The sequence below is a fragment of the Pseudophryne corroboree genome, chromosome 2 (genome assembly GCF_028390025.1).
Source record: "Pseudophryne corroboree isolate aPseCor3 chromosome 2, aPseCor3.hap2, whole genome shotgun sequence".
In the NCBI taxonomy this organism is placed as follows: Eukaryota; Metazoa; Chordata; class Amphibia; order Anura; family Myobatrachidae; genus Pseudophryne; species Pseudophryne corroboree.
This window is the reverse complement of record NC_086445.1, coordinates 270,788,206-270,806,195: the sequence shown is the minus strand read 5'-3', so window position 1 is coordinate 270,806,195 and position 17,990 is coordinate 270,788,206. Positions and strand designations below refer to the sequence as shown.

The window sequence follows — 17,990 nt, the reverse complement described above, 5'->3', positions numbered from 1 at the left end:
GTACTGTGGAGCCTATAACAAACGGATTTTAGTAAATCCGACCTGTGCTCCCTTGCCCTGGCGGATATAGTGGGGTCCCTGTGCAGTACAGTGTCCACGCCAGCGGCGCAGTTCGTCTCCTGGGACCGCGACCAGATTGCGATTAACCGATGGGTCCCACCTGGGGGACCCTCTTACCTACTCCCTGATGTGCAGCCACGCGATCCAGGAGAGCGTCAGCAGTGTGTGTCTGAAGTCCGGTGCGGCTCCGCCACAAGTACCCGCGAACCAGTCCGCGGGAGTATGCAGCGCTGTTGGGGAGGTGATGGAGCCGCAGCACAGAATGTCAGACTGACATAAATAGTGATGCGTCCCTTGAAGTCTTCTTAAAAAGCTTTTTTCAGGGCTGCCTAGCGCAGCCTTCCCTGTTAGTGACCTGCACTGCAGGCACCAACTTACAAACTGAGCTCCAGTGCCTGGAGGCGGGGTTATAGAGGAAGCAGTGCAGTGCATCCTGGGAACAGTCAAAGCTTTAGCCTGTTGGTGCCTCGGATCAAGATCCAACTCTACACCCCGATGTTATTCCCTGTGGAATACCAGTGTACCACGCTGGAGAAAGATTATAATTTATATGAATTGTCCCAAGATTTCTGTTGCCAGCCCTGGAACCCAGTGGAGGAGAGGAAGTGGTTATTATAGTAGGCATTGGTAATGAATAATTCTGTACCTGTCTGGGTAGGTCACGCCCCCACCCCACCCCACCATGCATTGTTAATTACTTTTTTTTTATTTGTGTCTACAAAGTAAGCTTGTCCAGTTTAGGGCCTATGCACCAGTGTCCTTAATTTGCTTTATAAACCATTACAGTAAATCAAGTTGTAGGTGGATAGAAGTCTGCAAAGGACAATCAGGTGAAACTTGTGTCCATTTACATACATTAAACGCTGCAGATAAGAAACTGTACAGAAGGTCACTCATGTACATTAGCTATTACTGTACTTATTAAGCCAGCTAAAAATAACAAGAGAGAAATGTAATCACTCTGTGCTGGTAATGCATGTATCTACAAGTGGCAGAAAAATAAGACATTGCATACAGTATGTAGTACACTGACCAGACATCCGGTCTTTAAGAAATATTTCACTTTCAGAAAATAAATTAATATACGTTGGATTTATAAACCGGCTGTTATGGAACACCAACTCTGAGCATATCCTGCCAAACTGTACTCCCAGGTTACTCAACCTGGCAAACTAGTCTGAACTGTATATGCAGCCATTAGATACTCATTTACCATATCATAGAACTGTCTAGATAAATTTGTTATGAAACTATATTAAGCTTATATTTAGTCATTTAAGGCACATTGGGGCAGATGTATTAAGCCTGGAGAAGGCATAAAAGAAGTGATAAAGCAGTGATAAGTGCAAGGTGATAACAGAGTAGCCAATCAGCTCATAACTGTCAATTTACATATTGGAGCTGATTGGCTGGTGCGTTTTCACCTAGCACTTATCACTGCTTTATGCCTTCTCCAGGCTTAATACATTTGCCCCAATGTGTTTTAGAGACAATAGTGTATTTGCGAAATATTAAAAATATACAGGCCAGGGTTGTTCCTGTATATCCATTATTGCTCGTTTTATGCTTAGCACAAGATCCTAGCAGCTAGTGGCAGCACTGAATTTAGGCTGGTTAGTTGCTGTAGGCCAGGCATGGCCAACCTGTTGCTCCCCAGCTATTGTGAAACTACAAATCCCAGCATGCACTGACACAGTTTTAGCATTCCCTAATAGCAAAACTGTGTCAGGGCATGCTGGGACTTGTAGTTTCACAAAATGGCCAGATATCACGATTATCATGGAATCCAATTAGAGGATGTTTTTATCGGTCGAAATTGGACCCGCAATTGCACAAAAACAAATGGGATCGGCGGATAAGGCCCCCATCCCATGTGTTATTGCAGTTCTGGCGGCTGTTGATTGCGGATTATGCTTTGAGTGTCTGATGCACCCGAAGCATAATCCCTGATAAATGCTGGCATTGCACGATAACAGAGCCGGCATCGGGGTAATAGGATAGCCCCTGGCGATCCTGTTAGCAGCAGTAAAGTACAGCTGCTAATAGGATACCGCCCTATGGGGGTAATTCAGAGTTGATCACAGCAGCAAATTTGTTAGCAGTTGGGCAAAACCATGTGCACTGCAGGGGGGACAGATATAACATGTGCAGAGAGAGTTAGATTTGGGTGGGTTATTTTGTTTTCTGTTCAGGGTAAATACTGGCTGCTTTATTTTTACACTGCAATTTAGATTTCAGTTTGAACACACCCCACCCAAATCTAACTCTCTCTGCACATGTTATATCTGCCACACCTGTAGTGCACATGGGGCCTAATTCAGACCTGATCGTAGATGTGCTAAATTTAGCACATCTACGATCAGTCACACTGACATGCGGGGGGGACGCCCAGCACAGGGCTAGCCCGCCCCGCATGTCAGGCCCTGCCCTGTTGCACAAGTACAAAAGCATCGCACAGCGGCAATGCTTTTGTACTTGAAGAGTAGCTCCCCACCAGCGCAGCTCCTGTGCGCTGGCAGGGAGCTAATCGTCGCTGTGAGGGTCGCAGCAGCTGCATGTGATGTCACGCAACCGCCGAGGCCCGCCCTCCCCCAACAGTCCTGGCACGCCTGTGTTGCCCGGACCCGCCCCCTGAACGGCCAAACGTCAATCAGGCAGATGCAATTGCAGGGCTGAGATGGCCATCAGCTGTCTGGCATGCGCCAGCGCACTGCGGCGCTGGCGCACACGCAGTTCAGACCTGATCGCAGCTGTGCGAAAGCGCACAGCACCAATCAGGTCTAAATTAGGCCCATGGTTTTGCCCAACTGCTAACAAATTTGCTGCTGCAATCAACTCTGAATTGCCCCCTAAGTGCCTTAGTACTCAGCAAAACATTCTACATTTTAATTTGCTCTACTGCTCACAACAGAACAATAATCACATAACCAATCTAGCACCCTATTGTCTACTAGATTAAGGATAATCTCACTCAGATTACTACAGTTTTATTTTAAACCGTATAAAGGATACAAAAACACAAACTATTAAGGCCGGTTCGCTCAGCACACATCTCTCCCACCGCTCAGCACAGCGCGATGTGTGCTAAGCGTGCAGGGGGGAGACGGGGGGGCCGCTCATTTCACCCAGCGGGTGAAATGAGCGACCTGCTAGATTGGCATGCATGCAGGCCAATCTAGCACCAGCGATAGCGATGCGCGGGGCTGCGCATCGCTATCGCTGTTAGGGCTACACACGGAGCGATCATGCTTAAAATCTAAGCAATCTAGTCAGATTGCTTAGAATATCGCTCCGTGACTACCCCCCTTTACAGTAGTTCCATACAATATATCCACAATTCTCCAAGGAGATAAGGCTGTAAACACAATTAGGGATATTAAGAACAAGAACTATTGTTTTTCCACAATCTTTTCCCATATGGTGTCCATACACACAGTAATTATAACAGCCAATTGGGTTGATTTGAATGTAAACTCACTCCAGTTGTAGAAGAAACAAAATGTATAGGCACAAAATAAGGAATAATCTTGATAAACATGTTCTCTAGCTCTATCAGATATTGGGGGTAATTCCAAGTTGATCGCAGCAGGAAATTTTTTAGCAGTTGGGCAAAACCATGTGCACTGCAGGGGGGGCAGATATAACATGTGCAGAGAGAGTTAGATTTGGGTGGGTTATTTTGTTTCTGTGCAGGGTAAATACTGGCTGCTTTATTTTTACACTGCAATTTAGATTGCAGATTGAACACACCACACCCAAATCTAACTCTCTCTTCACATGTTATATCTGACCCCCCTGCAGTGCACATGGTTTTGCCCAACTGCTAACCAAATTCCTGCTGCGATCAACTTGGAATAACCCCCATTGTTTGGGGCTGCTGTTAAATGTAGTTGAATGGTTTCTGTGACAGGGTGTTTACTGTGCTCCATGGGATCCATCCATTCAGTCTGAGTGCTGAACCACCGCAGTTCTCTCTAGTTAGCTCATGCAGATATCACATTCTATTTAATTTTACAGTATATTAAAATGCTTTAAATACGTACAAATAACATTACACAAACACATACAGTTTTTGTATTCAGGTCCCAGATCTTCAGACCTGCCTACATACAGTATGTATTTTTTTTAAACGTTACTGACAATGCTAGCTCCTTCACACTTGGCAGGACCTTCTGGTTATTTGTATTGCTGCTACATCATAAAATGAATGATTGATCCATTGGGGTATACTGAGTGGTTTGTCAAAGCCGCTGACCATCCCCGGCTTTGAGGGATTGTTTTAATATGGCAACAGGAATCTATGCTAAACCAGGTTTGTTTACCACTGATTCCTGTTGCCGTTTTAAAACTATTCCTTAAAGTCGGGGGTGATTGGCCCTCTGTTAGTAAATACTCCTGATAGTCTCTGGATAGTTATTTTGTGCTTGTGTGTTATGCATTGTATATTGCACAATAATATAATACACTATATTGCATTATTGCACTGATGAGCCAGGGTACTGTATATTTTTTATATTCTTCTTTTATTAAAACTACAGAGCTGCATAAAATGTTGGGGACTTTATAGTTATATTATCTTTAGTTATGTTACACAATTCCATGTTCTACAAGTACAGGAAGTGCACAGCAGATACGCATGTAAGAGCATATGTGGTAACAAATTTCCAGAACAAAAATCATTGTGTTCATCAGTACATCAAGTCATTGCCATAAGTCCCTGTGATTATCATGAGGATTTGTCCGGTCTGTTTCTAAATAGCGCTAGTTTGGATCTGTTTCCATCTATTCACTTTCTTTGCTCCTATTACAGTATTCATTAGACCGCAGAGGAATCTGGAATCAGTAGATCCCCAGTTTACAATACGAAGAAAAATGGAACAGATGAGAGAGGAGAAGGAGCTCACGGATAACCTGCGTGAGGTAACCATAAAGAGCAAAGCTCTACCAGTTATAAGAACATATAGAATATGTATATTAAACATGCATATCATACAGGAATGAATGGTGCTAAATGAATCTATTCTCTTGTTTCCAGAATATTGAAATGAGATTAAAGATCTGTCTTCCTGCAGATCTGGGATCTGCCTTGATGGATGGCGTTGTTCTCTGTCATTTAGTAAATCAAATCCGCCCCCGATCAGTAGGAAGTATCCATGTGCCCTCTCCAGCTGTTGTAAGTTCAAACTGAAGTGACTCTTATTTGTATAGATTTAATCCAGATGTTAACAGTGGAGAAATAGAATTAGCCTGAGCTATCATAACTAATTGCTACATCCGTTTGTATATAAAAGACAACACAAAAAATTATAAAATGCACAGTTTTTGTCCAAAACTATATATAGTGCTCCCCTTCCCCAACACCCTGGAACACCCTTATTTATAGCAGCCAAGTCCGAAGCTAATCTTTATGGCGCTAGTTACTTTATTCAGAGCGAGAGCTAATAAATCACCCACTATAACCCCCAAATCTTCTAGAAGCAACAGAGCATTGCAACAAGTGGCTTTTCATAACCACATTGTGGCTCTAGCGCTAGGTTTGGTTGCATAATGACTTACTGTTTGCTTATAATATCTACTGGCAGCCAAGAATTTACGGAGACTTGAAACACAATCAATCAAAGTAAACAAACTCCAGCTGGTTACACTTCAGTTCATTGTTTTTGATATCCATGGCCAGGATATATAGGTACTTACGCCACCTCTCCAAGATCTCTGTATCATCTACAAGAGACTCTTCCAATTATTCTGTGGCCAGTCAACTTGTCTAACATGATTTTGGGGCAACCCCCTCCGGTAATAGTAACCCTTGGGCTATTCAGTTTGGGATGTGTAGTGGTCATACCTTGGCCTATTCAGTGAGGCAAGGTAGGAATTTTGGTGCCTCATGTTCTGATGCCCACCTGTCACCAGAGGTGTGTGGCGAAAGTCTTCAGCACAAGGCTGGGAAACCTTATTTTACCAATTCCCTACCACCTGCAGGAGATATGGATGGGTTGCTCAGTCCTTGGCTTATTATCCCCTGCCCATAGCTTAAAATTTTGCATAACGGCACTGGGAGTTATTGTGTTAGCTCTTCCTGCTACCAATCAGGTGGAACTAGTCAGACATAAGGCTAAAACTCAGTTTTTGTGCATGAACCCGCATAGACCCGGCTCTGGCTTGTGTCTAAAAAGGTCTACATGTGTTGAGTGTCCCATGTCCGCGACCCTGCTCGCTAGCAGTGTTTTTCCCGTGACTTTCAACCCTGGTAGACGACCCAACTTGGGTCTGAAAAGTGCGACCTTAGTCATCAACACCTTAAGGAAACTGATTGGCCGGAACAGTAGCACTTGGAGATGAGATCATCTCCAAGTGCACAGTGAATGCCGGAAGATCCGGGTCACTAGAAAACCTGAGTATGGTGTGAAGGGTGACGGCCCCCGAATAACCTGGGTCGTCACCCACGTGTGAAAGGGGGTGAAAGGGACATACCCACGTGTCCCGGGTTCGAGTCGGGTTGAAGCCGGCTAATTATGTCTGAAAGGGGCTTTAGTCAGAATGCAATGTGAGCAGGTGTTTGAATAAAGCAATAACATTGTTAGAAATGAGGTTGTGATTATCTACTGTCTGTGCAAAGGAAGGTTTCCATGTTATATTACTGACATCTAGTGGTGCGATCATAGGAGTACTTTACTTTCCAAAATAGCTTTCAGTGCAGTCATCATATTCAATAGTGAAAAATCCTAACACTATGTTATTACACATTAAAATTTGCGTTCAATGGTTATATGAAAAAATAGTCTGGACATAAAACATAGTGAAGAATAAGAACTTCAGTTATTTCATAAATAATAAATATGATTTAGCATATTGCTGTATTGTGAAATATTCTGCGAGGTACATCTATATGGGCTTATAAAGGGGTACCTGGAGAAGAGCAGAATTCTGCAAATATCTCAACAGGTTGCAAATTTTATAGTATTAAAAATAAAGGTGCCCTGAACAGTTTAGGAATTATGAATGTGTACGATACAAGCTTTTTAGCCCAAGCTTTTAAGTACTGTAATGTAAGTACCATGCATGGACAAAAGGCAGTGTGAGTGTAATGCTTAGCCAGTATGGCTTTCTTCCTGTTAACTAGAAGACGGAACATGGACCACTGTGCTCTCTAGTAGGTGCCAGCTTCAGTTTTCTAAATGTTCCGTAGAAACCAAGGGTTGACTTATTTATGTAAAACTCCTGGGGATATGTACTGCTGTAGGACACTATTAGGTATTTTCCATAGGCAAGGCAGGATGGACCACATGCAGGAACCAGACATTGCATCCATACCCACACTGCTGCTCAAATGCTTCTACTCACTGTAGACTCAGTTTACACTGGCAGGTACTCTGCCTGCAACCCAGTGTTTAGAAAATGTATAGATTAAAATTGGGAAACATATGGCAACTAATTAACCCTAATTTAGTTGTCCAAATCCCTAATCTGCACAGTCACACCCACAATCATCAAGCCACAAACCCTTGTAGCACCCATTGGGTATGGTCCTGGATAACTGGTTACTATTATTGCTTGATGGGATAGAGGAGACTTTGGCTTTCATTTAGTAGACAAGTAAATGGTGACTGAGCACTCACTATATGGTGATATAGGTAAATAGGTGCAAGTTCCTAATGGAACTGTTCCCAAAATATCTCACTTTGAAATATTCACAGAAAAATTGAAAAAAGAACTGCGCTTGTTATATATTAGTTGGTAAGTAAGGCAATGAGAGCTATATACCAGTGATTGGATACTTATGTGGGATCTCAATATATTTATTAGATGAATCACAACACTCCAATGTTACTGTCATTTACTTTCACAGGAGGCCCAGACACCCACTTCCTCCTACTGTTTAGTGATACAGCAGCTACCTATACACACCGCACTAACATACTGTAAAGGCATGGGAAAAAGAAAGTACATACACATTCAAATCTGTATATTTACTTATATAAACATCTAACCTTCACCAAGCCCTAAAATGTGATACATCTAATATCATATGATAAATAACCTATGACAAATATTACTTCTGTTTATTTAAAAAACCCATAAATTAGAAGATTACTTTAGCCAGGTGTTGCTAATTGAGTGCAGTGGATTATTTAATCATCGGGAAGTGCTATGACCTCTATTTTGTTTACTAACGCCATGCCAAGGACAAAAGGTACCTGCAGAGAAACAATTTATGCTGCTTACCATTCTAGAAACATTATATATTCATTTGGAAGAAATCCTTCACTCTACAGTGAGATAGATAATCTATAAATGGAGAACGCTGAAGGCAGTTGTCAGTCTTCCCAGAAGTGGACATTCCAGCAAATACACCCAAAGGTCAGATTGTATGAAATTCTGAGAATTTGCAAGGAACCCTATATATATATATATATTAGAGATGAGCGCCTGAAATTTTTCGGGTTTTGTGTTTTGGTTTTGGGTTCGGTTCCGCGGCCGTGTTTTGGGTTCGAACGCGTTTTGGCAAAACCTCACCGAATTATTTTTGTCGGATTCGGGTGTGTTTTGGATTCGGGTGTTTTTTTCCAAAAACACTAAAAAACAGCTTAAATCATAGAATTTGGGGGTCATTTTGATCCCAAAGTATTATTAACCTCAAAAACCATAATTTACACTCATTTTCAGTCTATTCTGAATACCTCACACCTCACAATATTATTTTTAGTCCTAAAATTTGCACCGAGGTCGCTGTGTGAGTAAGATAAGCGACCCTAGTTGCCGACACAAACACCGGGCCCATCTAGGAGTGGCACTGCAGTGTCACGCAGGATGTCCCTTCCAAAAAACCCTCCCCAAACAGCACATGACGCAAAGAAAAAAAGAGGCGCAATGAGGTAGCTGTGTGAGTAAGATTAGCGACCCTAGTGGCCGACACAAACACCGGGCCCATCTAGGAGTGGCACTGCAGTGTCACGCAGGATGGCCCTTCCAAAAAACCCTCCCCAAACAGCACATGACGCAAAGAAAAAAAGAGGCGCAATGAGGTAGCTGACTGTGTGAGTAAGATTAGCGACCCTAGTGGCCGACACAAACACCGGGCACATCTAGGAGTGGCACTGCAGTGTCACGCAGGATGTCCCTTCCAAAAAACCCTCCCCAAACAGCACATGACGCAAAGAAAAAAAGAGGCGCAATGAGGTAGCTGTGTGAGTAAGATTAGCGACCCTAGTGGCCGACACAAACACCGGGCCCATCTAGGAGTGGCACTGCAGTGTCACGCAGGATGTCCCTTCCAAAAAACCCTCCCCAATCAGCACATGATGCAAAGAAAAAGAAAAGAAAAAAGAGGTGCAAGATGGAATTATCCTTGGGCCCTCCCACCCACCCTTATGTTGTATAAACAAAACAGGACATGCACACTTTAACCAACCCATCATTTCAGTGACAGGGTCTGCCACACGACTGTGACTGATATGACGGGTTGGTTTGGACCCCCCCCAAAAAAGAAGCAATTAATCTCTCCTTGCACAAACTGGCTCTACAGAGGCAAGATGTCCACCTCATCTTCACCCTCCGATATATCACCGTGTACATCCCCCTCCTCACAGATTATCAATTCGTCCCCACTGGAATCCACCATCTCAGCTCCCTGTGTACTTTGTGGAGGCAATTGCTGCTGGTCAATGTCTCCGCGGAGGAATTGATTATAATTCATTTTAATGAACATCATCTTCTCCACATTTTCTGGATGTAACCTCGTACGCCGATTGCTGACAAGGTGAGCGGCGGCACTAAACACTCTTTCGGAGTACACACTTGTGGGAGGGCAACTTAGGTAGAATAAAGCCAGTTTGTGCAAGGGCCTCCAAATTGCCTCTTTTTCCTGCCAGTATAAGTACGGACTGTGTGACGTGCCTACTTGGATGCGGTCACTCATATAATCCTCCACCATTCTATCAATGTTGAGAGAATCATATGCAGTGACAGTAGACGACATGTCCGTAATCGTTGTCAGGTCCTTCAGTCCGGACCAGATGTCAGCATCAGCAGTCGCTCCAGACTGCCCTGCATCACCGCCAGCGGGTGGGCTCGGAATTCTGAGCCTTTTCCTCGCACCCCCAGTTGCGGGAGAATGTGAAGGAGGAGATGTTGACAGGTCGCGTTCCGCTTGACTTGACAATTTTGTCACCAGCAGGTCTTTCAACCCCAGCAGACCTGTGTCTGCCGGAAAGAGAGATCCAAGGTAGGCTTTAAATCTAGGATCGAGCACGGTGGCCAAAATGTAGTGCTCTGATTTCAACAGATTGACCACCCGTGAATCCTTGTTAAGCGAATTAAGGGCTGCATCCACAAGTCCCACATGCCTAGCGGAATCGCTCCGTGTTAGCTCCTTCTTCAATGCCTCCAGCTTCTTCTGCAAAAGCCTGATGAGGGGAATGACCTGACTCAGGCTGGCAGTGTCTGAACTGACTTCACGTGTGGCAAGTTCAAAGGGCATCAGAACCTTGCACAACGTTGAAATCATTCTCCACTGCACTTGAGACAGGTGCATTCCATCTCCTATATCGTGCTCAATTGTATAGGCTTGAATGGCCTTTTGCTGCTCCTCCAACCTCTGAAGCATATAGAGGGTTGAATTCCACCTCGTTACCACTTCTTGCTTCAGATGATGGCAGGGCAGGTTCAGTAGTTTTTGGTGGTGCTCCAGTCTTCTGTACGTGGTGCCTGTACGCCGAAAGTGTCCCGCAATTTTTCTGGCCACCGACAGCATCTCTTGCACGCCCCTGTCGTTTTTTAAAAAATTCTGCACCACCAAATTCAAGGTATGTGCAAAACATGGGACGTGCTGGAATTTGCCCATATTTAATGCACACACAATATTGCTGGCGTTGTCCGATGCCACAAATCCACAGGAGAGTCCAATTGGGGTAAGCCATTCCGCGATGATCTTCCTCAGTTGCCGTAAGAGGTTTTCAGCTGTGTGCGTATTCTGGAAAGCGGTGATACAAAGCGTAGCCTGCCTAGGAAAGAGTTGGCGTTTGCGAGATGCTGCTACTGGTGCCGCCGCTGCTGTTCTTGCGGCGGGAGTCCATACATCTACCCAGTGGGCTGTCACAGTCATATAGTCCTGACCCTGCCCTGCTCCACTTGTCCACATGTCCGTGGTTAAGTGGACATTGGGTACAACTGCATTTTTTAGGACACTGGTGAGTCTTTTTCTGACGTCCGTGTACATTCTCGGTATCGCCTGCCTAGAGAAGTGGAACCTAGATGGTATTTGGTAACGGGGGCACACTGCCTCAATAAATTGTCTAGTTCCCTGTGAACTAACGGCGGATACCGGACGCACGTCTAACACCAACATAGTTGTCAAGGACTCAGTTATCCGCTTTGCAGTAGGATGACTGCTGTGATATTTCATCTTCCTCGCAAAGGACTGTTGAACAGTCAATTGCTTACTGGAAGTAGTACAAGTGGGCTTACGACTTCCCCTCTGGGATGACCATCGACTCCCAGCGGCAACAACAGCAGCGCCAGCAGCAGTAGGCGTTACACGCAAGGATGCATCGGAGGAATCCCAGGCAGGAGAGGACTCGTCAGACTTGCCAGTGACATGGCCTGCAGGACTATTGGCATTCCTGGGGAAGGAGGAAATTGACACTGAGGGAGTTGGTGGGGTGGTTTGCGTGAGCTTGGTTACAAGAGGAAGGGATTTACTGGTCAGTGGACTGCTTCCGCTGTCACCCAAAGTTTTTGAACTTGTCACTGACTTATTATGAATGCGCTGCAGGTGACGTATAAGGGAGGATGTTCCGAGGTGGTTAACGTCCTTACCCCTACTTATTACAGCTTGACAAAGGGAACACACGGCTTGACACCTGTTGTCCGCATTTCTGGTGAAATACCTCCACACCGAAGAGCTGATTTTTTTGGTATTTTCACCTGGCATGTCAACGGCCATATTCCTCCCACGGACAACAGGTGTCTCCCCGGGTGCCTGACTTAAACAAACCACCTCACCATCAGAATCCTTCTGGTCAATTTCCTCCCCAGCGCCAGCAACACCCATATCCTCCTCATCCTGGTGTACTTCAACACTGACATCTTCAATCTGACTATCAGGAACTGGACTGCGGGTGCTCCTTCCAGCACTTGCAGGGGGCATGCAAATAGTGGAAGGCGCATGCTCTTCACGTCCAGTGTTGGGAAGGTCAGGCATCGCAAACGACACAATTGGACTCTCCTTGTGGATTTGGGATTTCAAAGAACGCACAGTTCTTTGCGGTGCTTTTGCCAGCTTGAGTCTTTTCAGTTTTCTAGCGAGAGGCTGAGTGCTTCCATCCTCATGTGAAGCTGAACCACTAGCCATGAACATAGGCCAGGGCCTCAGCCGTTCCTTGCCACTCCGTGTGGTAAATGGCATATTGGCAAGTTTACGCTTCTCCTCCGACAATTTTATTTTAGGTTTTGGAGTCCTTTTTTTTCTGATATTTGGTGTTTTGGATTTGACATGCTCTGTACTATGACATTGGGCATCGGCCTTGGCAGACGACGTTGCTGGCATTTCATCGTCTCGGCCATGACTAGTGGCAGCAGCTTCAGCACGAGGTGGAAGTGGATCTTGATCTTTCCCTAATTTTGGAACCTCAACTTTTTTGTTCTCCATATTTTATAGGCAGAACTAAAAGGCACCTCAGGTAAACAATGGAGATGGATGGATTGGATACTAGTATACAATTATGGACGGACTGCCACGGTTAGGTGGTATAAAAAAACCACGGTTAGGTGGTATATAATACAATTATGGATGGACGGACTGCCTGCCGACTGCCGACACAGAGGTAGCCACAGCCGTGAACTACCGCACTGTACACTGGTTGATAAAGAGATAGTAGTATACTCGTAACAACTAGTATGACACTATGACGGTATAAAGAATGAAAAAAAAACCACGGTTAGGTGGTATATATTATAATAATACAATTATGGATGGACGGACTGCCTGCCGAGTTCCGACACAGAGGTAGCCACAGCCGTGAACTACCGCACTGTACACTGGTTGATAAAGAGATAGTAGTATACTCGTAACAACTAGTATGACTGACTATGACGGTATAAAGAATGAAAAAAAAACCACGGTTAGGTGGTATATATTGTAATACAATTATGGATGGACGGACTGCCTGCCGACTGCCGACACAGAGGTAGCCACAGCCGTGAACTACCGCACTGTACACTGGTTGATAAAGAGATAGTAGTATACTCGTAACAACTAGTATGACACTATGACGACGGTATAAAGAAAGAAAAAAAAATACCACGGTTAGGTGGTATATATTGTAATACAATTATGGATGGACGGACTGCCTGCCGAGTTCCGACTGCCGACACAGAGGTAGCCACAGCCGTGAACTACCGCACTGTACTGTGTCTGCTGCTAATATAGACTGGTTGATAAAGAGATAGTATACAATACATACAACAATATACTACTATACTGGTGGTCAGGCACTGGTCACCACTAGTCACACTGGCAGTGGCACTCCTGCAGCAAAAGTGTGCACTGTTTAATTTTAAATTAATATAATATTATGTACTCCTGGGGGCTCCTGCTATAACAACCTGCAGTGCTCCCCAGTCTCCCCCACAATTATTATAAGCTTTGCCTTTTATACATTGATGTGCAGCACACTGGGCTGAGCTGAGTGCACACAGACTGAGTCACACTGTGTGACTGGCTGCTGCTGTGTATCGTTTTTTTTCAGGCAGAGAACGGATATAGCAGAGAACGGATATATTATATTAAAATAAATAAAAGTTAACTAACAACAACTGCACTGGTCACTGTGGTAAACTCTGTCTGACTCTGCACAATCTCTCTCTCTCTTCTAATCTAATTTCTAATGGAGAGGACGCCAGCCACGTCCTCTCCCTATCAATCTCAATGCACGTGTGAAAATGGCGGCGACGCGCGGCTCCTTATATAGAATCCGAGTCTCGCGAGAATCCGACAGCGTCATGATGACGTTCGGGCGCGCTCGGGTTAACCGAGCAAGGCGGGAGGATCCGAGTCTGCTCGGACCCGTGAAAAAAACATGAAGTTCGTGCGGGTTCGGTTTCAGAGAAACCGAACCCGCTCATCTCTAATATATATATATATATATATATATATATATATATATATATATATATATATATATCCAGGGATCTACAGGCCTTGATCAGCACCGTGCATGCTAAAGTTCATGACTTTACCATCAGAAAAAAACGTGAGACGGCTTACACTTGTCGTTAAGAAGTAGCTTCTGAATGAAACACAAGACTGACACAGTACCATCTTGACAGATGGGCTTCCAATGGAGTTGTTTGTTCATTTTGTACAATCAGCAACACAGTGTATCACCATATTAATTTCATACCTTCAATGCATGAAGCTTAGCTAAAATTGGATCATGCGAGAGAATAATACTCCTAAATACCCCGCCAAGTGTGCAACTGAAAAGCTGATAAAGGGCCTAATTCAGACCTGATCGCTGTGCTGCACCATCCAATGATTTTTCCAATCTGTGCAGCCTGTGCATAGCCCAAGACTTACTCCTACAGTGCTATACAAACAGGCTGATTGGGTCCGGAGCTGACGTCACACGCCCTCCCTGAAAACGATTGTGTACGCCCGCGTTTTTCCTGACACTCCCAGAAAACAGTCAGTTACCACCCACAAACGTCTGCTTCCTGTCAATCACCTTGCGAACGCCCGTGCAATCATATTTTTTGCATCATCCTGTTGCTGTTTGGCGACGCACGTGCGCATTGCGGTGCACACGCAGTCATTTGATAATCGCCCGCTGTGTGATTTCGCACTACAGTGATTAGGTCTGAATCTGACCAAATGAAAACAAGCAATACTTTGGAACCGTCATGTCCAAGTCCAGACCTAAAACTTTACTAAGATTATGTGGCTAAACCTTCATACTTTGAAACATCAATAAACTGAAGCAGAGTTGTAAGATCCCCCAGAAGCAATGTACTGTAAAGACATATACAGAAAATAGGTACTTCTAGCTATTGCTGCTAGCGGTGGTTCATCAAGCTACTGAATCGTGGTTATACGGGATCCGGTCTCTAAGTTGACAGTATCTAGGGCGACAGGGTGTCTAGGGCCACAGGGTCTTTAGGTCGACATGTTCTAGGTCGACAGGTCAAAAGGTCGACATGAGTTTTTCACAATTTTTTTTCTTTTTTTGAACCTTTTCATACGTAACGATCCACGTGGACTACGATTGGAATGGTAATCTGTGCTGAGCGAAGCGATAGCGGAGCGAAGGCACCATGCCCGAAGCATGGCGAGTGAAGCGAGCCATGCGAGGGGACGCAGTGCACTAATTGGGGTTTCCGGTCACTCTACGAAGAAAACGACACCAAAATAACATCAAAAACTCATGTCGACCTTTTGACCTGTCAACTTAGAACATGTCTACCTAAAGACCCTGTCGACCTAGTTACTGTCGACCAATAGTGGTCGACCTAGACATTGTCGACCTAGTTACTGTCGACCTTCAATACCACACCCAGTTATACTGTACTTTCTGTTCCAATCTGTGTCTTTGTTGAATAAATAATGAGTAAAATCTTGTAGTGTTTGAGTTTGCAGACTAGATGATTGAACATTATTTGCTGATATGTACACTAAAAACACATATTTCAACTTTGTACTTTATTACATCATTGTATTTGTTGTATTGGCTTATTGCAATATTCTCCTTTTGTTATATCTTTGGTGTGTTTTTTTTCCAGCCTAGACTTAGCATGGCCAAATGCAGGAGGAATGTGGAAAACTTTCTAGACGCATGTAGAAAAATGGGAGTATCAGAGGTAAATGTTTTATTATTTAGATAATTATTATAATTTACACTTTGAGAGGATGTGATGCTTGTTTTATACTTACCAGGCATCATTCTCATGGCTTCTGCATCCAACCATATCTTCTTATGTTTCTCATGGCAAAATAAACACAGCTAAATTACAAAGTATCTAATTTGCGGTTGTCAAGGTTACCACCATTTGTAAATACTTATTGCTGGAACACCTTTAATGATTGGGCTGCGGCTGAAGCAAAGTTGAGTGCAAGTTGTCCGCAATTGCTCCGGCATTGAATGCATTGAACTAAGGGCCTGATTCAGATTTCAGACTTGATTATAGATGTGCGAGAAAACGCACATCTACGATCAATTTCTTTGACATGCGGGGAGACGCCCAGCACAGGGCAAGTCCACCCCATATGCCGGATCCAGCCACCCCTGCAGACATGTGAGAGCATTGCACAGTGGTGACGCTTTAGCATGTCTCGAGTAGCCCCCTGCCTGCGCAGGCTAGCTGCAAATGCAGGCGGCTACCTGCCATGTTAAGGGCTGCAGCGGCTGCGCGTGATGTCACGCAGCCGCCACGGCCTTCCCCTTCAATGGTCTGGACACGCCTCCGTTGTCTGAACCGCGTATTATCGATGCCCTGTTCCCACCCCTCCAGGTCTAAAACGCAGTTTAGGAACTAGCACATGCGTGTACCGGCACACGGGGCAATTCAATTGTTTGTGAAAGCATGATAATTAATAGGCGCCCATTGTTGCTATTGAATTGCTTTGGGCGCCCCTTTTTTTATTGCGCCCAATTAGTCAGTGTTTAGCCACATAAAGTGGCTAAACACGACTAAACTAATTGGCGCGACAGGAAAAAATGCTGTTTGGGCACCCAAACAGCCGACTTCTCACACATGTCAGCTCGCCCCCTCCAGGGGGTGCAGGCTGAGATGTGACTGCCACAGGTAATGGGCATATGATCGGAGCAATAATTGAAAGCTCCAATAGATGCCAATTACTGTAGACAAAAATAACTGTTTTGGAAATTGCAAAACAAATAAAAAGATAAGAGGTACAAAAACATAGGAGGTAATTTATGGCAGACAGAGAATGTGTTCCAGATAGTTACCACTTGCAAATAGACACCTGGGGTTTCCGTGGGTGAGTTTCACATTTGCCAGTTTTAGTACAAAACAAACATCTTCATGTTAAAACATAGATTATTGGTGGAGATTGAGTGAAACATTTTTATTGTTCTCCAGGTACTTTTTGTGAGCACACGTCTCCCTAATAATAGCAGAATTAACACTAACTCATTATCTGGTGCAATAATCCTGCCTGTTACTCGTGCAGGTGAAGTAAATGCTCCCTAATTTGCCCTTTCAGTTCCCTTAGCTCATGTGCTGTAAATATCAGATTTACACTGCCACTATCATCTTATTCATATGTGCAGAGACTGGGTTATAAAATACACTCACCAGGTTGCACCTAAGGAGCTTCCCAGACATGGATGGGTGTATCACAAAAATTTGTGATAGTTAAATGGAAAAAGTAAAAAAAAAGTTATAGCAATAATGAAAGTATATTTCAAGTGAAATTTAATATGAAATAGACATTAAATTGTCTGTCTCACAATTCCTTTAATATTTGTTATTCTGCCTTTGCTCATTAGACTGTACTTTATCATTATAATATTAAGAAATGAGTAGAGGTTTACGTGTATGCCAACATTTTCTCTGCGTACCATCAGTGCCAACTTTTATTCTATGCTTTATGCCCCACAAAGTTTTACCCATGACCAAAGCTCTTATTAATTGAGTGAGTGTGGAGGCTAAGGAATGTTTTAGATCAAGTGGGTGGTTTCAGTGACAATGGTGTTTTAAGCAGTTCATGGGTGTGTCTTAGGTATTTGATCATTGTGTGTGTGTGTGTGTGTGTGTGTGTGTGTGTGTGTGTGGGTTGGTGTCTAAGGAGTGTTTTGGGGTGAGTGGCGGTTTGAGTGACATACAAGAAAATCTGAATTTTTTTGAGTGCATATGGGGGATCATTCAGTGTATTGGGGGTCTATGTACTAAACAGCTTCAAGGTAACATTTATC

At 44.1% G+C, this 17,990-nt stretch overlaps 1 protein-coding gene across 5 annotated transcripts in view; it reads left to right on the top strand.

Annotated features, from left to right (window-relative positions):
* LRCH1 (leucine rich repeats and calponin homology domain containing 1) overlaps nt 1-17,990 on the top strand; it is a 403,150-nt gene that overhangs the window by 323,958 nt on the left and 61,202 nt on the right. For all 5 annotated transcript variants that reach the window (XM_063952809.1, XM_063952807.1, XM_063952808.1 and 2 more), the window contains 3 exons: nt 4,871-4,980; nt 5,096-5,233; nt 15,835-15,912. In XM_063952809.1, the coding sequence (XP_063808879.1) occupies nt 4,871-4,980; nt 5,096-5,233; nt 15,835-15,912 (326 nt within the window). The remainder of the gene's footprint in view (nt 1-4,870; nt 4,981-5,095; nt 5,234-15,834; nt 15,913-17,990) is intronic.